Source organism: Carcharodon carcharias, chromosome X, assembly GCF_017639515.1.
Source record: "Carcharodon carcharias isolate sCarCar2 chromosome X, sCarCar2.pri, whole genome shotgun sequence".
In the NCBI taxonomy this organism is placed as follows: Eukaryota; Metazoa; Chordata; class Chondrichthyes; order Lamniformes; family Lamnidae; genus Carcharodon; species Carcharodon carcharias.
In genome coordinates, this window is record NC_054507.1 from 26,100,448 (window position 1) to 26,127,280 (window position 26,833).

The 26,833-nt window shown below is 43.5% G+C and overlaps 1 protein-coding gene across 2 annotated transcripts in view; it reads left to right on the forward strand.

The window, feature by feature from the left end:
* The window catches only part of LOC121273275 (glutaminase kidney isoform, mitochondrial-like), a 72,122-nt gene extending 48,695 nt beyond the window's left edge, over positions 1-23,427 (forward strand). For both annotated transcript variants that reach the window (XM_041180336.1, XM_041180337.1), the window contains 11 exons: positions 1,933-1,965; positions 4,260-4,318; positions 5,725-5,791; positions 6,392-6,442; positions 11,082-11,258; positions 16,696-16,827; positions 17,541-17,633; positions 18,708-18,769; positions 19,757-19,833; positions 22,219-22,282; positions 22,743-23,427. In XM_041180336.1, coding sequence (XP_041036270.1) covers positions 1,933-1,965; positions 4,260-4,318; positions 5,725-5,791; positions 6,392-6,442; positions 11,082-11,258; positions 16,696-16,827; positions 17,541-17,633; positions 18,708-18,769; positions 19,757-19,833; positions 22,219-22,282; positions 22,743-22,929 — 1,002 coding nt within the window. In that variant the 3' untranslated portion in view covers positions 22,930-23,427. The remainder of the gene's footprint in view (positions 1-1,932; positions 1,966-4,259; positions 4,319-5,724; positions 5,792-6,391; positions 6,443-11,081; positions 11,259-16,695; positions 16,828-17,540; positions 17,634-18,707; positions 18,770-19,756; positions 19,834-22,218; positions 22,283-22,742) is intronic.
* Positions 23,428-26,833: the final 3,406 nt, after the last annotated feature.

A 26,833-nucleotide genomic window follows, 5' to 3' on the forward strand; every position in this document is an offset into this window, starting at 1 on the left:
CCTACATTACAATAGAGACTACATTTCAAAGCCTGTCTCTTTATGGGGTATGTGGAACATTCCTTGTTCCAGTCCTACTCCGGCCCCCTCCCACAACTCTTTCTCCGGTACATCGATGATTACTTCGGTGCTGCTTCATGCTCTCGTCTGGACCTGGAAAAATTTATTAATTTTGCTTCCAATTTCCACCCCTCCATCATTTTCACATTTCCCTTCCCTTCCTTGACCTCTCTGTCTCAATTTCTGGTGATAGACTGTCCACCAATATCTATTACAAGCCTACCGACTCCCACAGCTACCTCGACTACAGCTCCTCACACCCCGCTTCCTGTAAGGACTCCATTCCATTCTCTCAGTTCCTTCGCCTCCGTTGCATCTGTTCTGATGATGCCACTTTCAAAAACAGTTCCTCTGACATGTCCTCCTTCTTCCTTAACCGAGGTTTTCCACCCACGGTGGTTGACAGGGCCCTCAACCGTGTCCGGCCCATCTCGCGCGCATCCGCCCTCAAGCCTTCTCCTCCCTCCCAGAAACATAATAGGGTCCCCCTTGTCCTCACTTATCACTCCACCAGCCCCGGCATTCAAAGGATCATCCTCCGCCATTTCCGCCAACTCCAGCATGATGCCACCACCAAACACAACTTCCCTTCGCCCCCCCCCCAGCGGCATTCCGTAGGGATCATTCCCTCCGTGACACCCTGGTCCACTCCTCCATCACCCCCTACACTTCAACCCCCTCCCTCGGCACCTTCCCATGCAACCGCAGAAGATGCAACACCTGCCCCTTCACTTCCCCTCTCCTCACCGTCCAAGGGCCCAAACATTCATTTCAAGTGAAGCAGCATTTCACTTGCACTTCCCTCAATTTAGTCTACTGCATTCGTTGCTCCCAATGCGGTTTCCTCTACATTGGAGAGACCAAATGCAGACTGGGTGATCACTTCGGTCTGTCCGCAAGCATTACCCAGACCTCCCTGTCGCATGCCATTTCAACACTCCACCCTGCTCTCATGCCCACATGTCCATCCTTGGCCTGCTGCATTGCTCCAGTGAAGCTCAACGCAAACTGGAGGAACAGCACCTCATCTTCCGACTAGGCACTTTACAGCCTTCCGGACTGAATATTGAGTTCAACAATTTTAGATCATGAACTCTCTCCTACATCCCCACCCCTTTCTGATTTTCCCCCTCCTTTTTGTTTTTTCCAATAATTTATATAGATTTTTCTTTTCCCACCTATCTCCATTATTTTTAAATGTATTTCCATTGTTTTATCTCTACCTTATAGCCTTCTTCGATTCCTTCACCCCACCCTCACTAGGGCTATTTGTACCTTGTTTGTCCTTTCTACCCTTAATTAGCACATTCCTTTAGATAATATCACCACCTTCAATACCTCTTTGTCCTTTTGTCTGTGACATCTTTTGGTTATCTCCACCTATCACTGGTCCTCTATCCAGCTCTTCTTGTCCCACCCACCCCCTCCCTTAAACCAGTTTATATTTCACCCCTTTTCTATTTTTCCTTAGTTCTGTTGAAGAGTCAAGCTGACTCGAAATGTTAACTGTGTTCCTCTCCGCAGATGCTGCCAGACCTGCTGAGTTTTTCCAGGTATTTTTGTTTTTATTTCAAAGTACTTAATTGGCTGTAAATTGCTTTAGGATGCCCTGAGGTTGCAAAAGGTTTATAAATTCAAGTTCTTCCTTTTTTTCTGTTTCATTTTTCATTTCTTTATCCATCTCAGTTCTATTATTGCAAGTGCATATCTCTCTCTTTCTATTTTCTCTTTCTGTCAGCCTGTCTGCAGTGTCCCAACTACAGGAAAAAATACAACATTTAAACTGCAACAAGATGACTGCCAAATTGTATTTTCTCAAAGCACCCTGTGGAATGTTTCAGTTCTAATACTCATTTCCTCTTGTATTTGCAGCCTGGAGCAAACAAAGCAGAGAAGTTTGACTGTGTGAGTATTTCTCAAACAGCAGTACTGTACAGGAACAAAATCAGTGAATTTAGCTTGGGACTCCTTAATCTGACAGGACACGTACTAACATCTGCTCATCTGATTGGAGGTGCAGAGAATCAAATATGCCAAACCCAAAAATAAGCTTGTGTAATTGGACAGTTTGAATTTAAAAGGGAGGGTCCCTTCTGGCAAGTTTGGTGCTATTGGGATGGCAAAAACACAAGGGAATTTCTGCAATAGCTTCATAAAAAGTGTGAAAAACTCCACATCATTAATTTAATCTCCATGCTACCTTATGTAATCCATCACTCTTGATTCATGGCATATATTCAACACTTGCTATGTCATACAAACAAATGGAATAGAAGCAGGAATAGGCCACTCAGCCCCTCAAGCCTGCTCCGCCATTCAGTAAGATCATGGCTGATCTTATTGTAACCTCAACCCCACATTCCCGCCTACCTCCAATAACCTTTCACCCCTTTGCTTATCAAGAATCTATCTAGCTCTGTCTTCAAAATATTCAAAGACTCTGCTTCCACCGCCTTTTGAGGAAGAGCTCCAAAGACTCATGACCCTATGAGAGAAAATTGCTCCTCATCCCTGTCTTTAATGGGTGACCCCTTATTTTTAAACAGTGATCCCTAGTTCTAAATTCTCCCACAAGAGGAAACATCCTCTCCACATCCACCCTGTCAAGACCCCGCAGAATCTTATATATTTTAATCAAGTTGCCGCTTACTCTTCTAAACTCCAGCAGATACAAACTTAGCCTGTCCAACCTTCCCTCATAAGACAACCCGCCCATTCCAGGTATTAATCTAGTAACAAAAACAAAAATTGCTGGAAAAACTCAGCAGGTCTGACAGCATCTGTGGAAAGAAAGACAGAGTTAATGTTTCGAGTCCGTATGACTCTTCTTCAGAACGCTAGTTAATGTAGTAAACCACCTCTGAACTGCTTCCAATGCATTTACATCCTCCCTTAAATAAGGAAGCCAGTACTGTACACAGTACTCTAGATGTGGTTTCTCCAATGCCCTATATAATTGAAGCATAACCTCCCTACTTTTGAATTCAATTTTCCCCACAATAAACGATAACATTCTATTAGCTTTCCTAATTATTTGCTGTATCTGCATGCTAACCTTTTGCGATTCATGCACTAGGACACCCAGATCCCCCTGCATCTCAGAGCTCTGCAATCTCTCTCCACGTAGATAATCTGCTTTTTTATTCTACTTGCCAAAATGGACAATTTCACCATTTTCCCACATTATACTCCATTTGCCAGATCTTTGCCCACTCACTTAACCTACCTATATCTCTTTGCAGCCTCCTTATGTCTTCTTCACAACTTACTTCCCTAGCTATCTTTGTGACATCAGCAAATTTAGCAACCATACCTTCTGTCCCTTCAGCTGAGTCAATTTACATAAATTGTAAAAAGTTGAGGCCTCAGCCTCTGTGGCACACCATTCATTACATGTTGCCAACCAGAAAATGACCCATTTATGCCTACTCTGTTTCCTGTTAGCTAGCTAATCTTCAGTCCATACCAATATGTTATCCCCTACACCATGAGCTTTTATTTTCCGCAATAATCTTTAATGTGGCACCTTATCAAATGCCTTTTAGAAATCTAAGTACAGTACATCCACTGGTTCCCCTTTATTTGCAACATGTTAATTCTTCAAAGAACTCCAATAAATTGGTTAAACTTGATTTCCCTCTCACAAAACCCCTCTAACTATATATTATTGCCATAATCATTAATCCTTCACTGAGTAGGTCAACCATGTCAGTGTAGGTGAATTCCCATGTAATCTGAACACTCAGATTAGACAAATGTTTGGTAATCACACCCAGCTATCCATTATTATTTAGCAGTGCTGCGCCATATGGCTCATCAGATATCAGCCCACTATGAACACCCACAGCACTGGCTGGTTTAGAACAGTGACAGCGCTCGCCCTATTCTTAGTTAGAAATCTTCTTAACATGTTGATAAGTAGAATTTCAAGTTTATATAATCTGATTAGACACTGCTTAAAGCTAGTCATACTTTTCCAATTAAAATGATTATAAGTCAGACATGTTTCAGTTACAAGCAATGCCTGCTCACCAGGAATCTTGTAAAAGACTTCCCAGTGGCACTAAGGGAAGAGTCAATTTTGTCAGGCCCAAACCATTCTGATATCTGGTTGCATTTCCATCCTGCCTGTGGCATAAGAGCCTTGCTGTTTTTGAAATGGTAGCCTGGCTCTAAATTTTGTGATTTTTGTTCCACAGATTATGCACTTCCTTAATAAAATGGCTGGTAATGAATATGTGGGCTTCAGCAATGCCACGTAAGTGTCAAGCTGCTTTCTTGTGTTTCCCACAATCCATGCAGAGCCTCCAATGGCCACTTGTAGTTTGCTATTAAACCCCTGAGAATTAAGGATTGTCTCATTAGTGAGTCTATCTTTCCTTTCAGCATTGCTCATTTGTACCTCTCTCCCTTCAAGTCAGAAGGTCATGGGTTTAAGTTTCACTCCAGGACTCATCACATAATCTTGGCTGAGACTCCCAGTGCAGGACTGAGGGTGTGCTGCAATGTCAGAGGTTTCGTCTTTCGGATTAGGGGTTAAACCAAGGGCCCCATCCGCTGATTCAGGTGGATGTACAAGCTCCTGTGGCACCATACAAATAGCAGGAAGTTCTCCCCAGTGTCCTGGTAAAACGTCTCCCTTGACCAACTTCAAAGAACCAGATTAATTGGTCATTTTCTTGTTTCTGGGATTTTACTGTGGGCAAATTAGCTGCATGTTTTGCCAGCACAATAGTGATTGCATTTATCAAAAAGGTAACTCATTGGTTGTATAGCGCTTTGGGACATCCTAAGGATGTGAAAGGTATTATGTAAATCAAGTTTGTTCTTTTTCCAATTTTCTCCTCTCATTGAGATGCAGTTCCACAGACCCGTGCCATGTTCCGCTATATTGCCCATTTCTAACATGTGCTATTTTGATCCTTCAGAGTAACATCAGTTAACTCTGTATAGAATAGGTATCGAACAGGAGACTTTCCTGGTTTGGATGATTTCAGACAACAAAATGGTGGTTATCCTCATTGAACCATTGGAGGATCAAACCATGAGCATGTTTATTCATTCAGCTTTGAGTTTTGATGTAACAATCAGGATATTATTGCTGTTGAGAGTGGACATGGGGCAATAAAGATGATTCCAAGTGTTAGAAATTTAAGTTACAAGAGAAGATTAAGGAAGTTGGGCTTGTTTACTTCAGAAGAGAGAGTTTTGAAGTGATCTAGGTTTTCTGGTTATGAAAAGGGCGGACAAATGTAATCCAGACAAATTGTTTCCGATAATGAGGGTTTCAGATCCTTGAAGACAGAAGTTAAACATAAAAGAGTTAGGACAGAAAAGAAATCAGGGGTGACATTTTCACCCAAAGAATAACTGAGTTGTGGAATAAGTTACCAGAGAAGAAGAGTGAAGTGAAAGTGGGATTAACAAATAATGGCTCCAACAATCTTGGGGCAGGGTGGTTCTGCCAGTCTCTTGCTGTTTCTGGGATTTTCTAAGCAGGTGAACAGGATTTGATTCATCAAAAGCTAAAAGTCTTTTCCTATTGTTGAAAATTCTTATTAATTTCTGCTCAATGCTTTTTAATGAAGCCAGCATTCCATTAAGTTCTGGTATAAGGATTCACTGCAAATAACGAATGTTGCATTTTTTCTTTCCATGATTGAGGTTTCAGTCAGAAAAGGAAACGGGAGACAGGAATTTTGCCATTGGATACTACTTGAAAGAGAAGAAGGTAGGCTGAAAGCCAAGCAGTGGAGTTAAATGTCTGTCTGTTGTTCACTAAGTTGCAGAGGGTTTGTTATCGTAGATATGGAGGTTTGGACGACATAGTGTGTTTAATTGTATGCCGCTAGGATAAAGTCAATTATCCAATACTTGCTAGGAGTTTGAACCCTGGACTGTTCGTTCTTTATCCGCAGTGAGGCTGGCTTCACAACACCAGTCTCTTCCTTGATGCTGTTTACTGCAGAAACAGAATGTAACAGTTTCCTTTTAAACTTTATTCTGTTGGGCTAAAGGCTGGTTGATCTCAAAAATCTCTTTAAAAAATGTCAGAGCTAGTCCTTAGTCAACCATCTCCCAAACTCCTTCCCCAACCCACTAAGGGCCCCATGATTTTATCCTTCTTCAAACAGCTGAAGTCAGTTGTGGTCATTTTGATTATGCTAGTAGCGACCATTCAGCAAGACAGGAAACTGAACTTGGGTCTTTGATGCTAGTGCTGCAGCTACTTTGATTGCTGCTGTAAATGGTTTCTGCAAGGAGAAACAGAGGCTGGAGAAACCATATTAAATAAAATAATTCTTGTTTATGTTTTGTTTTTTTCCCCCAGTGTTTTCCAGAGGGTGTTGACATGATCGCTACATTAGATTTCTACTTCCAGGTAAGTAAAGCAGCTTCATTCTCTGTTCATGCTGATGCTGGAATACTGGCTGGATCAGTGCCCATCCCTCACTGGAATATCGGCTGGATCAGTGCCCATTCCTCACTGGAATACCAGCTGGATCAGTGCCCATTCCTCACTGGAATACCAGCTGGATCAGTACCCATTCTTCACTGGAATACCAGCTGGATCAGTGCCCATTCCTCACTGGAATACCGGCTGGATCAGTACCCATTCTTCACTGGAATACCAGCTGGATCAGTGCCCATTCCTCACTGGAATACCGGCTGGATCAGTACCCATTCTTCACTGGAATACCAGCTGGATCAGTGCCCATTCCTCACTGGAATACCGGCTGGATCAGTGCCCATTCCTCACTTGAAAAGTGGCTTCATCAGTGCCCATCCCCTCACTGGAATAGCTGTAATCTAACAGTATCACTGCTCATCAGAAATACTCAGTTGGTTGTAAAGTGCCCTGCACACTGGCATGACAGTTGGATCAATGTCTGTTTGGGATTCGCCTCTGTGCAAAGTGCTGTTATCTAATGTCTCTGATTTTGTTTTTCTTTCTTTGTAAATTGTGGATACCGCTCGATTAGAGAGATATTTTCTACCTCAGTGCAGTTACTAAATTACAACAAAGGCTTTGGAGTGGCAGAAGAAAATAAATGTTTCATTAAGAGCTACATGAGAAGCTGAAAACAATTTAACTGACCAATAATTTCTTTTGAACTATTTCTTTCAATTACTCCACATCTTTGTTTCCCTCCATTTCTTCCCTTTACTTCACTTTCTATTTAGCAGCTTCTCCGCTTCCTCTCCTAACTCTTTTTGCCGAATTCCAGTACTCCTAAGTTCTAGCTCACTTTTGAGATCTCTTCTGTGCCGTTCTCCCGGTGACTCCGTGCTGACTTCCCACATCAGCGGCTCAGAGATGACCCGTTTCCCTCACGCAGGCCGGCTTTGCGCGTGCTCAGGCCGGCTTTGCGCGTGCTCAGGCCGGCTTTGCGCGCGCGCAGACTTTGCCAAGCGCGTGAGGAGCGGGAAGCGGCTTGGTGCCGCAGTGGAGTCCCGCGGGGGAGAAGGCGTCCCATACTGGAAGAACCTGTTGTCGCGGTAACGGCCGCCTCTGGCCTTCGAGCGGTGCCTCACTCTCTCTTATCATAGAATAGAACAATAGAATGGTTAAGGCACAGTTGGAGGCCATTCGGCTCTTCGAATGAGCTTCCTGACTCACCTCCTGACCCCCCCCCAAAGCCTGTCCACAAGGCACAAGTCAGGAGTGGGATGGGACACTCCCCACTTGCCTGGATGAGTGTGGCTCCCACAACACTCAAGAAGCTCAACACTGTCCAGGACAAAGCAGCCCCTGCTCGATGGGGCACCCCATCCACAAACATTCACTCCCTCCACCACCACCGACGCACAGGGGCAGCAGTGTGTGTACCATCTACAAGATGCACTGCAGCAACTCACCAAGGCTCCTTCGATAGCGCCGCCCAAACCCACGACCTCTACCATCTAGAAGGACGAGAGCAGCAGACACATGGGGAACACCACCACCTGCAAGTTCCCCTCCCAGCCACTCATCATCCCGACTTGGGAATATATCGACCGTTCCTTCACTGTCGCTGGTTCAAAATCCTGGAACTCCCTAACAGCACTGTGGGTGTACCTACACCACAGGGACAAAATCCTGGAACTCCCTCCCTAACAGCGCCGTGGGTCTACCTACACCACACGGACAAAATCCTGGAACTCCCTCCCTAACAGCGCCGTGGATCTACCTACACCACACGGACAGAATCCTGGAACTCCCTCCCTAACAGCACTGTGGGTGTACCTACACCACACGGACAAAATCCTGGAACTCCCTCCCTAACAGCGCCGTGTGTGTACCTACACCACAGGGACAAAATCCTGGAACTCCCTCCCTAACAGCACTGTGGGTGTACCTACACCACACGGGACTGCAGTGGTTCAAGAAGGCAGCTCACCCCCCACCCCCCCACCTTCTTAAGGGCAACTAGGGATGGGCAACAAATGCTGGGCCCAGTCAGCAACGCCCACATCCCATGAATGAATTTTTAAAAATTACCTCTTCCCACTCCCCCCCCACCCAACCCTGCACATTCTTCCTTTTCAGATAACAGTCTAATTCCCTCTTGGACGCTTCAATTGTATCTGCCTCCACCACACTCAGGCAGTGCATTCCAGATCCTAATCACTCACTGTGTGAAAAAGTTTTTCCTCAGGTCTTCATGGCTTTTTTACTAATTACCTTAAACCTGAGCCCTCTCATTCTCAATCCTTTCACCAATGAGAAGCTTCTCCCTATCTACTCTGTTCAGACCCCTCACGATTTTGAACACTTCTATCAAATCTCCTCTTAACCTTCTCTTCTCCAAGGAAAGCAGTTCCAACTTCCCCAATCCATCTATATAACTGAAGTTCCTTATCACTAGGACCATTCACATGCATCTTTTCTACAACCTCTCTCAAACTTTCGCATCCTTCCTAACGTGTGGCACCCAGAACTGGATGCAATGCTCCAATTGGGGCTGATCCAGTGTTTTACACAAATTTAACATAACTTTTTTGCTTTTGTACTCTATGCCCCTATTTATAAAGCCTAGGATGCTGTATGCTTTACTAATCGTGTTCTCAATCTGTCCTGCCAGCTTCAATGATTTATGCTCGTATACACCCAGGTCTCTCTGCTCCTGCACCTCCTTTAGCATTGTATCTTTTATTTTATATTGTCTCTGCGTTCTTCCTATCAAAGTGAATCACTTCACATTTCTCTGCATTGAATTTCATCTGCCACTTGTCCATCCATTCCAGTAACCTGCCTGTGTCCTTTTGAAATTCTGCATTATCCTCCTCACAGTTCATAATACATCCAAGTTTTGTATTGTCTGCAAATTTTGAAATTGTGCCCTGTACCCCAAGGTCTAGGTCATAAATACATATCAGGAAGAGCAGAGGCCTAATACCGACTCCTGGGGAACTTCACTACAAACCTTCCTCCAGCCTGAAAAACAACCATTCACCACTACTTTCTTATCATGGAATCTCTGTTTCCTTTCACTCAACTGATTTCATATCCATATTGCTACTGGCTCTTTTATTCCATGAGCTCCAACTTTGACCACAAGTCTGTTGTGCAGTACCTTATCAAATGCCTTTTGTAAGTCCATGTACATCAACAGCATTACCCTCATCAACCCTCTGTTAACTCATTAAAAAACTAAGTAAGTTAGTTAAATACAATTTTCCCTTAACAAATCAATGCTGGCTTTCCTTAATTAACCTGCATTTGCCCATGTGACTATTAATTTTGTTCCGAATTATTGTTTCTAGAAGCTTCCCCACCACCGAGATTAAACTAAAACAGAATTACCTGGAAAAACTCAGCAGGTCTGGCAGCATCGGCGGAGAAGAGCAAAGTTGACGTTTCGAGTCCTCATGACCCTTCAACAGAACTGAGTAAAATTAGGAGAGGGGTGAAATATAAGCTGGTTTAAGGTGGGGGCGCGGTTGTAGGGACAAGCAAGCAGTCTATAACCACCACCACCCATCCCGCCGCCCCCCCGCCCCCCCCCACTTCTCTCCCCCCACCCCCCACCCCTACCTTAAACCAGCTTATATTTCACACCTCTCCTAATTTTACTCAGTTCTGTTGAAGGGTCATGAGGACTCGAAACGTCAACTTTGCTCTTCTCCGCCGATGCTGCCAGACCTGTTGAGTTTTTCCAGGTAATTCTGTTTTTGTTTTGGATTTCCAGCATCCGCAGTTTTTTGTTTTTATAACCGAGGTTAAACTGACTGCCCTGTAGTTGCTGGGTTTATCTTTACACCCTTTTTAGAACAAAGTTGTAACATTTGCAATTCTCTAGCTCTCTGGCACCACCCCTGAGTCTAAGGAAGATTGGAAAATTATGGCCCGTGTCTCTGCAATTTCCACTCTTGCTTCCCTTAGTATCCTTGGATGCATCTCATCTGATCCTGGGACCTTATCAACTTTAAGTAAACACAGCCAATCCAATACCTCCTCCTTATCAATTTTAAACCTTTTAAAGTGTCTGAACTACCTCCTCTTTCACCACAACTTGGGCAGCATCTCCCTCCTTGGTAAAGACAGATGCAAAATATTCATTTAATACCTCCGCCTCCATGCATAAATCCCCTTTTAGATCCCTAATCAGCCCTCCTCATTTTACCACACTTTCATTATTTATATGCCCACAGAAGGCTTTGGGATTCCCTTTATGTTAGCTGCCAGTCTCTTCTCATACTCTCACTTTGTTTCTCTTATTTGCTTTTTCAATTCCCCTTGAACCTATTCAGCCTGGGCTACCTGACCTGCTGATTGTTTTGAGCATTTTCTGTTTTTATATTTCAGATTGCCAGAATTCTGCAATATTTTACTTTTGTTGTAACTGTACCTCGCCTGTCAAAAAAGGTCACCAGCCATCACTGGCTTTAATTTTCTGTAACAGCCTAACACTGACATTAACGGTCTCCACACATTCTCTGACAGTGTCCAAATCATGCTTCAGTCTTTTTTATTTGCTGATCTTTGCAATTGTTTTTTCCCTACAAACACAATTTTTCCTTCTTTTTCCTCATTGCAGCTGTGCTCGATCGAGGTGACATGTGAGTCAGGTGGTGTAATGGCTGCCACCTTGGCCAATGGGGGAATCTGCCCAATCACAGGAGAGCGGGTCCTAAGCGCTGAGGCGGTGAGGAACACCCTCAGCCTGATGCACTCGTGTGGGATGTACGATTTCTCAGGCGAATTTGCTTTTCATGTAAGCGTTTATGCAATAATCAAAGGTTGTTCCTGAAGGAAGCTCTAATGCTGTTAGTGGCATTTGGATTGATCACCTCATTACTGCAGCCTTTGCAGGGACTTTCTTTTAATCATTCATGGGTTGTGGACATTGCTGGCAAGATTCATATCTACTACTTATCCCTAATTGCCCTTGAGAAGGTGGTGGTGAGCTGCCTTCTTGAACCGCTGCAGTCCCTGTGTGGTGTAGGTACACCCACAGTGCTGTTAGGGAGGGAGTTCCAGGATTTTGTCCCTGCGGTGGAGGTACATCCATTGCGCTGTTAGGGAGGGAGTTCCAGGAGTTTGTCTCTGTGGTGTAGGTACACCCACGGCATTGTTAGGGAAGGAGCTCCAGGATTTTGTCTCTGTGGTGTAGGTACACCCACAGTGCTGTTAGGGAGGGAGTTCCAGGATTTTGTCCGTGTGGTGTAGGTACACCCACGGCGCTGTTAGGGAGGGAGTTCCAGGATTTTGTCTCTGTGGTGTAGGTACACCCACAGTGCTGTTAGGGAGGGAGTTCCAGGATTTTGTCTCTGTGATGTAGGTACACCCACGGTGCTGTTAGGGAGGGAGTTCCAGGATTTTGTCTCTGTGGTGTAGGTACACCCACAGTGCTGTTAGGGAGGGAGTTCCAGGATTTTGTCTCTGTGGTGTAGGTACACCCACGGCGCTGTTAGGGAGGGAGTTCCAGGATTTTGTCCCTGTGCTGTAGGTACACCTACGGCATTGTTAGGGAGTGACTTCCAGGATTATGACCCAGTGACAGTGAAGGAACGGCGATATAGTTCCAAGTCAGGATGGTGAGTGACTTGGAGGGGAACTTGCAGGTTGTGGTGTTCCCATGTGTTTGCTGCCATTGTCCTTCTAGATGGTAGTGGTCGTGGGTTTGGAAGGTGCTGTCGAAGGAGTCTTGGTGAGTTGCTGCAGTGCATCTTGTAGATGGTACACGCACTGCTGCTACTGTGCGTCGGTAGTGGAGGGAGTGAATGTTTAAGGTGGTGGATGGGGTGCCAAGCAAATGGGTATGGACAAATATGAGATTGATTCCAGCAATGGTGACAGTCCAATGTTTGGAATCCCACTTCCATAACTTGTAAGAATACTTGGATCAATACTCTGAGAAGAATAGTCATCAAGGGCACCAGGCAAATCCTTAACCATTCACCTTAACTTCTCATCAAAGACCTGTCTGTGTTTACCACCCAGTCTATGCTTGGGAGTTAATGACACCCAAATTTGGCTCACCAAACTGTCTTACATGGACCAGTTCAGATTATATTGGCTTTTCCACTGCCAACCCCCTCAGGATCCACACAAACTCCTGAATGAATTAACCCCTCTTTGCTAAATATCAACAAAGAAGTCGGTTACAAAGTCATAAACTACCGTTTGTTTATAACTTTAAAATCATAGTGAGCAGCACTTAAATTTAACAATAGGTGTACAGCAATGAGTGATGGCTTTTTAATTGCCAATATAAATGAGATTACAAAGACAGTTCAGTTTTATCATAATAATGATATAAATTGGTGAGATCAAATGGTTCAATATTGAGTAGTTGGAATGTGCGAGCTGCCTGTGAATGTATGTTAATGGGACACAGTTTCGAGTTAATGACCACTACTTGCACAATGCCAATTCTGGCCTCAAAGACGGCCCAGACTAACTTCTACCCCTGATGTGAACCTGACAGACTGGGAAGGACCCATCCCTGATTGGTGTTGAATTGATAGATCTCAGTTGGGAGCCACTGGAAACAGTACAATTGACCGCAGCACCCCTGGTCTGGGAGTGGAGAACCAGCTGGCTGCCAATCCTTATTTAGCAGTTCCAACCTGCAAGTGCCTTCCATATCAATCACACATTTGTCTGCAAAGGCAGTGAGTCTCCCCGTTGTTGATCAGCTTACAGAATAACAAACAACCACTTGGTTGAAGTAACAGATCGAGATCAGCTGGAGTCTATGGAACCACATTGCAGCAGGTCACTACCTCCAGGAGAGGAGAGAGAAAGTTAGGAAAAACAGAATGAAAGAGCCCATTTATTTTATGTGGTTTATTTGTTAGTTAAAAAGCTACACAGACCACTGAGCGCGGCAGATAAATAAAATCCTTTCAATGTGAAAAAAAGGTCTAAACGTCAAAAGACATAGGGCAGAATTTTTCTCGCCGGGCGGGATTGCGCCTGACATAAACAGGAGAAAAATAGTGTGCGATAACGTTGGGCAAGCGCCCTGACATCATTGCGATATTTTGGTCGGTGGGTGCGTGCTAGAGTTGGCAGCGCGCCCAACAACAATTAAGAGGCTTATTAAGGCCCTTAATCAATTAATTGAATTGAATTTTCCACTGTCCGTCCAACCTTACAGTTGGCAGGCGGGTGAATCGGCCAAGCGGCCTTTGCAAAACCTCACCATCGATGGAAAAAAAAATAAGACTTTTAAAACTAATTTTTAACATGCCCCTGCTCATTTGACAGAATCACATGAGGGGACAGGTTTTCCTTATTTTTGAATTCTTTATTTTTAACGTTAGAAATCTTCAGCTCCTTGAGGCAGCTCTGTGCCTTCAGGGAGCTAACAGTGTGCACACCCGCGCGCGCATGTGCTGACTCCTGAACTCGCCCTCCTCCTGCACCCCAGGCAGCGCTGAGCATTTCAGCGCATGATTCACGCTGGCTGCCCGTTAATTGGCCAGCCAGCATGAATTCACGGTCGGTTTCACATCTGCTCCCGGGCCTGCCTGTCACGCCCACCTGACAAGGTAAAAATCCTGCCCCTAATGTAACAAAAATACAAATAAAATAATGTAAGCAATTAAACGTCACTGTTTAGTTAACACTATAAACTAACATGGATATGCACCCTAAAGAAGTCAGACTGCCCAGTCAATTCCTTTTCAAGTCATGAGAATCTCTGGCTGATAGCATAGCCTCAAATAATTTGGAGCACCACAAAACAGGACTGCATCACCACATCTCTCTGACCCATGCTGTTAGTCAGCTAGGTTCTATGCTGGCTCTGCTCCCCACAAACTCAGCCTCACATAACCTCAATTCGGATGTGATTAATGGATGAACATGATTTGATTGGGCATAGTCAGCATGGATTTGCAAAAGGGAAATCATGTTTGACGAACTTGTTGGAGCTTTTTGAGGAAGTTACTAACAAAATTGGTAAAGGATTTTCAGACAGCTTTTGATAAAGTCCCCCACAGGAGGTTGATAGTAAAATAAAAGCACATGGGACAGGAGGCAATATACTGACATGGATTAAGGACTGGCTAACAGGCAGAAAACAGAGAGTAGGAATAAATGGGTCATTCTCATGTTGGCAGACTGTGACTAGTGGGGTAGGTACCACAAGGAATCAATATTTGGTCCCCAGCTATTCACAATATATATCAATGATTTGGATGTGGGGACCAAATTTAATATTTCCAAGTTCACAGATGATACAAAGCTAGGCGGGAATGTGTGTTGTGAGGAAGATGTAAAGTGGCTACAAGAGGATTTGGATAGACATAGTGAGTGGGAAAGAACATGGCAGTTGGAATATGGTGTGGAAAAATGTGAGGTTATCCACTTTGGTAGAATGAACAGATGTGCAGAGTAATTCTTAAACGGTAAATGATTAGAAAGTGTAGATGTACAAAAGGACCTGGGAGTCCTTGTCCATAAGTCACTGAAAGCTAACATGCAGGCGCAGCAGGCAATTAGGAAGGCTAATGAAATGTTAGTCTTAATCACAAGAGGATTTGAGTACAGTAGTGAAGTTTTGCTTCAATTGTATAGAAGCTTGGTTAGACCACACCTGAAGTAGTGTGTGCAGTTTTGGTCCCCTTACCTTAGGAAGGATACTATTGCCACAGAGGGAGTGCAACAAAGGTTCACCAGACTTGTTCCCAGAATGACAGGACTGTCCTATGAGGAGAGATTGGGCAAACTGGGCCTGTGTTCTCTAGAGTTTCGCAGAATTAGAGGTGATCTCATTTAAACCTACAAAATACTTAAAGGAATAGACAGGATAGATGGAGGTAAGATGTTGGGAGTCTAGAACCAGGGGACACAATTTCAAAATAAGGGCAAAGCCACTTAGGACCAAGACAAGAAGAAATTTCTTCACTCAGAGGGTTGTGAATCTTTGGAATTCTCTACCCCAGAGAGCTGTTGTTGCTCAGTCAGTGAGTATGTTTAAGGTAGAGATTGATAGATTTCTGATTAACCATAACGTAAAGGGCTATGGCGCTGGTATGGGTAAATGGCTTTGAAGTGTTCGATCAGCCATGATTGTATTGAATGGCGGAGCAGGATCGAAGGGCTGAATGGCCTTCTGTTCTGTTGTTCCTACCTCCATGTCAAAGTCTGTACCAAAATCTTATAGAATTGCTCCATCTAGTGGTTTGATATATTACAAGTTTAGACAAACTTTGTCAAACCATTCCAGTAATTTCCTGTGTTTTGGCGAAAATTAACTTGTCTTAGTAAAAACAAAAATAGACATACTAGTTTTATCGTGTAATGAAAATACTTTGTGCACACATTTTAAACTCTGTTTACAGCTCATGTTGCTGAATGAACTTTGTCCTCTGTTATGCTCCCATTTTCTCCTTACCAATCCTTTCTTACGTAAATTATCAAGTCATCTGTCATTTTGAAACTGTTCAGGTTTTTTTGGAGAACATTCAGCAAGCCTGTTTTTTCCACTGCTTCATTACTCTTCATTCTGTAGTTTCTGCATTCATTCACACCAGCTAACTGTGCGTTGGATTTTTTAAATTTTTGCCAAATTTTCTCTTTCTCCTACTGCAGGTCTTGACTTCAGCAAGAATATAGTTCCTTAGTCACTCTGTGATACCTTTCACAGGTGGCCATTCTTCATGTTTGTATGGGCCTTAACTGTGATTAAAAAACTATCTGGCTACCGAACCAAGCTAGATTCAGTCTCTACCCGAGTTCCAAGGGGGCACATTTTCCAGCAAAGGGGCTTGGGAAGGGCTCTCCACTGGGTAGCACTCAGAAGCAGTAACTAGAGCAGGGTTCTTTCCATCCCTTAGCTCTTAGGCCATTTGACACTCTCCTTATCATCCATCCTGGCTGTAATCAGCCAAGCTCAGGCGAGGTCAGGAATTTAACCTGCTCACCAGCATGGCTCAGGTTTTACCAACTGAATCAGCAGAGGAAGCTGGGCCATATTTACATTAAGTCTCTGTAGCTGAAACTGTTTCCAGCTCCTGATAGTCCCTGACAGTTCTCGCATGTTGTGGCTTTTCTTGACCAGTAGGGTAAAACCATTTGGTGGGTGGCTTGCTTGTGAGCTCATTATCCAGCTGGGGGATGTGGCCTAAAAGCATTGCATTGTGGCTTTGTCTGTTGTCTTTGGTATTTGTCACTTCTCATTTTTTGTTTGCATGCAGGTTGGCCTTCCAGCAAAATCTGGCGTTTCTGGTGGTGTTCTGCTGGTGGTGCCCAATGTGATGGGCATCATGTGCTGGTCTCCTGCCTTGGACAAAGTTGGCAATAGTGTGAGAGGTATCGACTTCTGTCAGGTATGAGATCACGGGAGAATGTGACTCAATCAACTGGTCACAACCTATAGCATATAGGCAAAGCAGTACATCTCATTCAATAACAGTCCAACTTAGGAACTCCCCCTGAATACCTGATGATATCAGCAAAGTTCATTATAGAATTAACAAAAACATTTTTTAAAAAATCATATTTGTAAGGGTTTTCAGGTACTTTCCCATTGCTTCTGAACGTACCAGCTCATGTTGGTATACAGTTCCTCTGGTACCTCACCCAAGTGGCCATTCTTTATGTATTACTCACAACAAGAGTGTTGAAAGGCTCTCCAACTACTGGGGGAGAGGAAACTCATCATATCTGGCCATGATTTTGTGCAACGTTCATACCTGCAAACTCCCCAGCACTTTCTGTTCCGTTTCCCTCTCTGACACAGCGATTGAGGCTAGTTGTACTACTCCTATGGTTATCATGGCCAAAAGCTGCAAATGCAACATGGACTGGGGATCAAATCTGGATCCTTCCTGTTTGTATGACTCAGTATTGTACTTAGTGGTGCAATTATCCACGGCCATTAAAGGGGCTGGGGGTGGGTCTATTACAATAAAGTAGCAAGGGACAAATACAAAACAATGCACAATTGTCTCCCTTTAAAGCATTTAGGACTTGGACATTCAGTTAAGTGGGCTTATCCAGTAAATTTTTCCAGGAAAGTGACTGGTCCTTTATTTTTCAGGAGCTGGTTTCTTTGTTCAACTTTCATAACTATGACAACTTGAGGCATTTTGCCAGGAAACTAGATCCACGGAAAAACGGAAGTGAAGTCAGGGTAAGGAGTCCGAGCATGGAATACACATTGAGTGCCAGTTACTTCATGCCTTGGCTCAGTTAATACACTTTGACCAGCACTAACCCAGAGCCAGAGCAGGGCTGCTTTTTTTCCTTTATTCTTTCATGGGATGTGGGCGTCGCTGCAAGGCTAGCACTTGTTGCTCATCCCTAATGGCCTCTTGAACTGAGTGTCTTGCTTGCCCATTTCAGAGGGGCAGTTAAGAGTCAACCACATTGCTGTGGCTCTGGAGTCACGTGTAGGCCAGACCAGATAAAGATGACAGATTTCCTTTCCTAAAGGACATTAGTGAACTAGATGGATGTTTACAACAATCGACAATAGTTGTCATGGTCACCATCACTGAGACTGACTTTTCATTCCAGAAATTGCTGCACAATTAGTACCAGAAATTAAGAGAGAAAAAAATCCTAAAAGATTCCCCAGACATCTGATCACATGGTCCATTGTTAATTTATTTGTATAGTTAACACAGTAACGTAGAGATAGTCTCCTCCCTGCTCTTTTAGTTCATGATGCTGCCATTTCCCTCCCTTCCCTCCTCTCCCCTCAGTTTACAATGCCACTCTGCTCCCCCTGCTTTCTATCAGTCTATGCTTTGTTCTTAACTATGCCGTTCAGTTCGGCACTCTTTCCTTCCTCATTGCCATTCTGATGCTGTTTCTGCTTTGCAAGTGGAACTCTGCTATATGCTGTGGGCAAGATTTATTATCTCAATAAAGTATCACAAGAATACCTGCCCACGGAAAGCAGCAGTATCAGATAGGTGCTGGGAGCAGTCCTGTATTTATTCACAAATGCAGGCACCACAGTCAGTGTGAAATATGTATGGAGATGGAAGAGTATTTTGCTTTATTACTTTTGTGGATCAACTAATATTTAGACAGTACATTTTTTCAGAAGATTAAATGGGTGGGTGGAGTCCATAGTAGGGTAGAGAATACAGGGGGGTACATTCTTAACCTGTTCTTACCCTATTGCAACTATACATTTAAATAAAAAAACCAAAGAAACATTAAATCTTTAAAAATGTTATTTTGTTCACCCTACCAGGAGGAGTCAGTGGTGAACTTGCTCTTTGCTGCATACAGTGGTGACATAGCTGCACTGCGGAGGTAAGTACTTAATTTTTGTGTCATGTTAAAATCTTCCTCTTCCCTGCTGAGTGGGCCTCCCCATGACATGCATTGGGCTCGGATAGGCTGGGATGGTTAAAGTAGTCCCTGACCAACATTCAGCACCTCTGTGCACTGATGCAACTGAGATCAGGAACTCAAGTGGAACACTACACTGAGACCATTTCATCCCCTGGAATGAAAAATCAGATGGGCTGTATAACAAATCGCCAATCTGCTACAACCTGTCTTGTTTCTCTCCCCCCCTCCCCCTTGCAGAAGGTGAATTTCACTCCCCCTCCCCCATGTCTCAGTGAAACAGTTCATTATGATTTACATCTTATATTTGCATTCCCTCTTTCTGTTTCTCCATCACCATCCAATCTGCAGTAAATAAGACAGGAGGAACCTGGGAATAGTCCTCTCAGCTGGCACAAGGTGTGCTTTATGGGATGAACTGAATGTGTGTGCCTTTTGGAGGTATAATATTACAGGCCTGACTTTTAAAAAAAACCTTAAATCAGTCCTAGCTTGTAGGACATGATCCCTCCTCAAGCCACATCCTGACAAAGGTGGTGGGTAAATAACCTGGCATTTATATCTTCTCAAATGTAACTAGGTTTCAAGAAGCCATCTCAGAAAGAAGACTACTTCACCTATTCTCCTTCTGTCCTATTGTAAGGAAGTGCGTGATCTCAGCTCAGCCCCAACAGCACTGTTAGGTTATGAAACTTATCACTTAGCAAGTAGTGAATGCAAACTACTGCCTCAATGCTTTCATCTGTGTCGCACTAAGTGCGCAATATTAATGTTATATTTCATGTCTGTTACATTATATAAGTGCCTTTAATGTGGTAAAATGTCCCAAGGCACTTAACTAGAGCATCAATAAAAACATTTTTGACATTAAGCCACATGAGGAGATATCAGGACAGAAGAGTTTGTGACCAGTGTATGGTCTGACTGGGGTATGTTTCACTTTCCCAGATTCGCACTCTCTGCTATGGACATGGAACAGAAAGACTATGATTCACGTACACCACTACACATAGCTGCAGCTGAAGGTACGGATGAAGTTTTTAGCTACTAAACTAGCAAACATCCTCCAATTTCCACCATATTTAGTTTTTTCTCTCCTTCCCCTCTCAGTCTCTCCGTGCTGTGGTGTCCAGAGTCAACCTGCTTGAATCCTATCAATGCTACGCTGTGGGCCATCCCACTGGAAGGTGCATAAGAGCCACCCAGCCGACTCTCCCTCTACTGCTCCTCTGTTCACTGTAGTGAAAGCGCCTGGCATATGCCCAGCCCCTCTCTTGTTCTACCACTGCTGAAGAACTCATTATGTCAGCAATTGTGGAAGCAAATTCCTACCCTCCTGGCCAATCTATGCGAGTGTGTCAGAACTGGCACTACTGATCATCTGGAACAAAACCATTTCAAGAGGCAGGATTTGTTTGTTTCTGATTTTGGATAGAAAGTCAGAGTTGAATTGTTCAGGTACAGTGATGTACCCTCCCATCCCAACGCCCAATTTCTCCCCTCATTTTCTGAAGGCGTGGGTTTTACAGGTGCCAGCTGTCCTACACTCCCACACCCAAGTGTCCAAACTTCTTCATACACAGTGCATATTTGGTTATTCACCCATGGGAAGGGGTGAGGAAAAAACTGCAGCCAGGCTTGATCCAGTTATGTACATACAAGTGCACTTCCTAACAGGGAACATCGGATTGTGATCAAGAGCAAGAACCCTGCTGATTTGAACCATTCTAGCCAAGGGGTCCAAAGGCCAATTAGTGCTACCCTGGTGAGAGATTGAAATGGGAACCTTCCTGGTCTGCATGGCTCTATCCCAGTAGTTCTCAAACCAGGGTTCACGGAACCCTGGGGACCTGTAGAGACTTCCCGTGAGGCCATCACATAATGTGAATGGGACCTGTTGTTGTTGTGTTGATGTAGGGTGGGCACATGATGTTGGTCATTATTTTGATTTCCTTTATCTGCTCAAGTGGCGCAGCTGAGAGCCCGCACACCAGGGTGTGCAATGCTAGGGCCAGGGGCCCTTTGCAAATGCACAAAGAAACACTGGTAAGTGATTGAATTGTGGGCAATGGTATTGAGGCTACTGCAGAAATGGTCATGTAACCGGATTAGCGGAACCACGGATTGAGAAGCCAGTGAGAGGAGACGAGAGGCCACAGAGACACAGGATGGATTTGGAGGGCTGGGGCTGGGGCAGCCTCCATGTCATCCTTGTCCAGGGCCTGGAATGACAGTCAAGCTGAGCTTCATTTGCTGAATACAGGTGCTGGGCCTGTGACTAGACCTGAACCAAAGCCACAACTGGTGGAAGAAATTCTGCAGACCAGCTAACATCAGCAATATTCCAGCACAGACAGGCTGGTAAACAGCAATGGGGGAGGAAAAGAAACCTGAAACACTAAGGAGTGAATAGGCAAGCAGTGGAGGGTCACAGCTGAAATGGTACCAGTGTTCCCAACAGAACTTGCATTTATACACTATTTAACATAGTAAAACATTCCATGTTGCTTCACAGGAGCATTATCAGTAGAAACACTAAACCACGTAACTATCAGGACAGGTGACCAAAAGCTTGATCAAAGAGCTAGGTTTTAAGGAATGTCTTAAAAGAGAGAGACAGAAAGGTTTAGGGAGGGAATTTCAGAGTTCAGAGCCTTGGCAGCTGAAGGCATGGCCACAATAATGGGTGGATCTATTAAAACTGGCGATGTGGAACAGGCCAGAATTGGAGGCCTGGAGAAGGCTACAGAATTGAGGGAGGGGTAAGGTTATGGAGGGATTTGAAAACCAGGATGAGGATGTTAAAAATAAGGTGTTGTTGGACTGGTTGCCAGTGAAGGTTAGCAAAACAGGGGTGATGGATGAATAAGATTTAGAGCAAGTTAAGATATGGGCAGCAGAGTTTTGGATGAGCACAAGTTTATGTAAGGTGCAAAGGAGAAGTCAGCCAGGCGCACATCGGAAAAGTCTAGAGGTAACAAAGGCATGGATGAGGGTTTTGGCAAGTGAGCTGAGGCAGGATTGAAGAAAGAGCGGCAAAGTGCTGCGTAGTGAAGTATTCAACAGACCTGCTGCTTAACCTCTCAGCTGAAGGAAAGATAAAAGTTTTCACATCAATGCGCCACACCAACCTCATCTTCAAATGAACCAGTGAAACATTGTCCACTTCCCACGTCAGCCATCATGTGGCATCTGAGTTAGATTACCAAATAAGTGCTACTGCCAAATTAGGGTAGTTTTGTGCTTCAAGCCCCTGCCCATTGTAATTGGGTTGAGACTGCCTGTAGTAGTGAGATTCATACCAAGAGTTCTAATCCAGCTTCCAGAGGTGAAAAAGTGGGATATGACCCACAGTATTCCCTGAATCTACTGCTTTGAACTCATCTAAATGTTCATTCCATTTTATGCAGGTCATGTGGAAGTAGTTTGTTTCCTTCTCGATGGCTGCCGTGTAAATCCCTTCTGCAAGGACAGGTGAGTGAGAAATCTCAGAAGCTGAGGATGATATAAATGAGGTTTGAATGATACTTGCTCTTCACTCTAGGCTCAACATGAAATTTTCCTGTTCCAACTTTACGACTGGTCTACCATAGAGATGGATGTTGGTGATCTTCTAGTTATTTGAATTTTGTTTTGCTCCTGAACTGGAAATGGGCATTACAAAGCAGTATTTTTTCTGAAAGCACCATTACAATTATTCATGAGGATCAGGTCCAGCAAGATGGCAGATTCAGCACTCGTTACCCCAACAGCTTCAGTGCCAATGTCTGGTATCCCTCCCATCATTGGGACATAGTGCACTTGTTATTAGACCACTTTAAGTGAGAAACTCAAAACTATCTAACTCCAAAATTGCTATCTCATTGCACATCAGAGAACTTGTAACCTCAGTCAGTTTTGATTTGTCTTCAATTATTCTTTCACCTGTCCACAGATGGGGTAATACTCCTTTGGATGATGCAATTCACTTCAACCATCACCACGTTGCGAAGCTGCTAAGGAACTACCAGATGTCTTACTCCCTGTCAGAGACAGCAGAGAGCGACAGTGAGGTTACAGCTGATGAAAATACAGGGGAAAGTGGCGAAAGACCACCAACCTCTCTAGTCACAAAAGCCTGAAAGTCAGCCCTGGTTCTCATGTATTGCCTGTGATGTAGGTGTCTAGTTATGCAACAGCAATATGTTGTCCTGCTAGAATGACAAGAACTAAATGTTGTAGTTTCACAGTCAGACTTGCCTTACTGCAGCAAAGCCACAAATCAATATTTACTCCAGTAAAAGCACTTCTATTTTGGTTAGCTGGATGGTTGACTACCAGAAACCACGACTGAGTCCATACCAAGAGTCCACCATAATTGTGTCTAAACTGAACTGCTGACAAATCCACATTGCTGTATTTTAACAGGCCAAAAGTCCACGTTAAAAAATAATTCCCAACAAACCAAAACAAATCAGAGTTGAAGGAAGAGAAAACTATACAAGACAAAAACAAACCTCAAGTCATTAAACAAAAAGGAGGTAGGAAGTGAAGATATAAAGACACAAGGTTAAAAAAAATACACTTTTTTCCTGGATGTGATGGATTTTATACTGTTTAAGAGGGGTTGGAGCAGGTGGAACCAAATAGGTCAGCGATAGGTGTGCGCTAAGGAGAAATTTGACAAAGATATCATGGACACAAGATGAAGGGAGTGTTAATAGTGTTAAAGACTAAAGAAGGTGCTGATAGTGGCATAAAGGTAAGATAGCAGAATATGTTAATAGCAGAACAAGGGTCAACACTTTCTGAAAACAAAACATAAGAACAAGTTACAAGGGGCCCTGTGGGAGGAGGGGTTTGGGGAAAAATAGAAAAAAAGTGATAAAATGTAAGAGAGTTCATGGTCTGAAGTTGTTGAACTCAATGTTAAGCCTGGAAGGCTGTAAAGTGCCTAATCAGAAGAAGGTGTTTTTTTTTTTAAACTCATTCACAGGATGTGGGCTTTGTTGGCTGGGCCAGCATTTGTTGCCCATCCCTAGTTGCCCTTGAGAAGGTGGTGGTGAGCTGCTTTCTTGAGCCATTGCAGTCCATGTGGTGTAGGTACACCCACACTGCTGTTAGGGAGTTCCAGGATTTTGACCCAGTGACAGCGAAGAAACAGCGATATATTTCCAAGTCAGGATGGTGAGGGACTTGGAAGGAAACTTCCAGATGGTGTTCCCATCTATCTGCTGCCCTTGCCCTTCTAGGTGGTAGTGGTTGTGGATTTGGAAGGTACTAAGGACCCTTGGTGAATTCCTGTAGTGCATCTTGTAAACGGTACACACTGCTGCTACTGTGCAATGGTGGTGGAGAGAGTGAATGTTTGTGGATGTGGTGCCAATCAAGCACTTTGTCCTGGATGGTGTCGCGCTTCGAGTGTTGTGGGAGTTGCACCCATCCAGGCAAGTGGGGAGCATTCCATCACACCTTGTAGATGGTGGACAGGCTTTGGGGAATCAGGTGGTGAGTTACTCATCGCTCTTGTAGCCACACTATTTATTAGTCCAGTTCAGTTTCTGGTCAATGGAAACGCCCATGATGTTGATAGTGGGGGATTCAGTGATGATAATGACATTCAATGGCATGGGGTGATGGTTAGATTCTCTCTTGTTGGAGATGGTCATTGCCTGGCACAAATGTTACTTACCACTTGTCAGCCCAAGCCTGGATATTGTCTAGGTCTTGCTGCATTTGGACGTGGACTGCTACATGTCCATCCTCAGCCTGCTGCAATGTTCCAGTGAAGCCCAACACAAACCTGAGGAACAGCACCTTATATTATGATTAGGCACTTTACAGCCTTCTGGACTTTATAACAGAGTTCAACAACTTCAGACCACAAACTCTGTCCTTTGTGTTATGAATTTTTTCTATATTTTCCCCCAACCCCCTCCCCCCCCCCCCCCCCCCCCCCCCCCACAGGGCCCCTTGTAACTTTTTCTTATCTCTTGCTTTCAGAGAGCGCTGACCCTTATTCTGCTACTAACACGTTCTGCTATCCGACCTTTATGCCACTATCAGCACCTTTAGTCTTGACAAAGGGAATGTTATTTTGTCCATGACTACCTTGTCAAATCTATCCTGAGTTCCCACCTATCCCTTATCTATTTTGTTCTATCTGCTCTACCCCCCTCTTCAACAGTACAAAATCCATTACATTTCTACCCCTCTTCAACTCTGAAGAGTCATACGGACTCAATGTTAATTCTGTTTGTCTCTTCACAGATGTTGCCAAACCTGCTGAGTTTTTCCAGCATTTTCAGTTTTATTTACCACAAGTATAAGAGATGAGTTAGCAGAGGTAGATTTGGAAATTAGATTAAAAGATATGCTAGTAAATAAGCAATGACAAGCTAGCATTTAAAGAAATAATTTAGTGTTCTCAATGAATGTATATTCCCTTGAGGAATAAAAATATCACTTAAAGTGGAATAACTGTTAATCTAGTACTGTCCTCAACTTCTTCAAAGGAGAATCTTATGGCCGCCTCCTGTGCCGTAATGACTATGATCTAACCATCTAAGACTGTTTGATATTGATATCAACACCAAGAAAAATAGGTTTCTTGCACACACTGCATCAAGAACAGTTAAAGACTTGAACTGGACAACTGAGGCTTTGGTATAACGATATTTAGTTGTCAATTCAGTAATGTTGTACTTATATATTATGAATTATGATGACTATCTCTCTGGCAACTGATGGAATGTGTGTACATTTGAGTTGATGTGTCACTGTCTAACTGAAGCAAACTCTGGGCATTTTTCAGAGTTTTAGATTGCTATTTTTTGTGATGATGCAATAAAAATATTATTAATATGCAAAGATAATGATTGTGTTGTTCCAAATCATTAGGTCTGCAATTAGTAAGGCAAATATTACAGCTTATTAAATCACCATACAAGGGATAGTTTTACCCTTGTATGACTGTTTTAGATAATGAACTAAGACGACAAATGAAACAAACTTAAAGTGAGATTAAAGATTAGGAGTGTATTCTGCAGAGCAGAAGATAACAGAAGATTCCTCAAATTTCCTGTGGAGGACAGCAGGCCAGGGTTGAATAGTGGAGGCGTGTGGAAAGATTAATATTCTGGAGTTTTGCTCTGCCATTGAGAATCAAGGATTGTTTATACAGAACATGCCTTTAGGTGATAAATGGATGCTTAGAAACCATGACAGGGTAGAGTGTAGAATAGGCTGTGGAAACAGGCCATCCACAGTACCTTCTCTCAGTAATCAGCCTGTAACTGACCTCAGGACTAATTCATCAAAGGAAATATGTGAGCAGTGACTTTACAAAGGACAGCTCCATATTGTCAGTACTTCAGACTACATGTAGGTTGCACCTAATTAGCTGGTACAGTATTTGTAACATTAAGTTTCACACTTCTGAGCAAAGAAAATTCTCTGTTCCTGAGGTGTATTTCCATTGATGGGACCAGCTTTTGCTGAGGATATTATGGCATTTGTTATACTCGTGGGCCTCAGACGGTGTATACCTAACAGTCTAGCACCCTGTATAACCAGATTGTGAAACAGAAAGAGGTTAAAACAAGGTACCTGCTTGGTATCTACTTGGTGCAATTTCTGGATCCCAACAGGGATAATTAATTGAAATAACATTTCAAAGTTCCATACAAGTTGTTTTACCTTATTTAATGATCAAATTGTGAAAAAAAAAATCACAGAAGCAATGCATTATCCAACAAACTAGACAAAAACATACAAACCAGTTAGTGGCATCATTTTTGTTGTGGGAAGATAAAATTAAAGAACCTGGTCTCGCGTCAGTTGACGGCACATATATACCACAGAGGTGCTGAGAGGTTATCACCAGAAAGCCAGGCTTGTTCCTGGCTGCTGTAAGCTCTGTTAAAGACATTTTGCATGCACAGTAGTGATTTTGAGCTATAACAGATGTAATTACTCTAATTCCAGTGACAAGAGCGCTCCAGTACACAGAGGGAAAAAGAAACAGTCCTGAATACTGTTATTTTC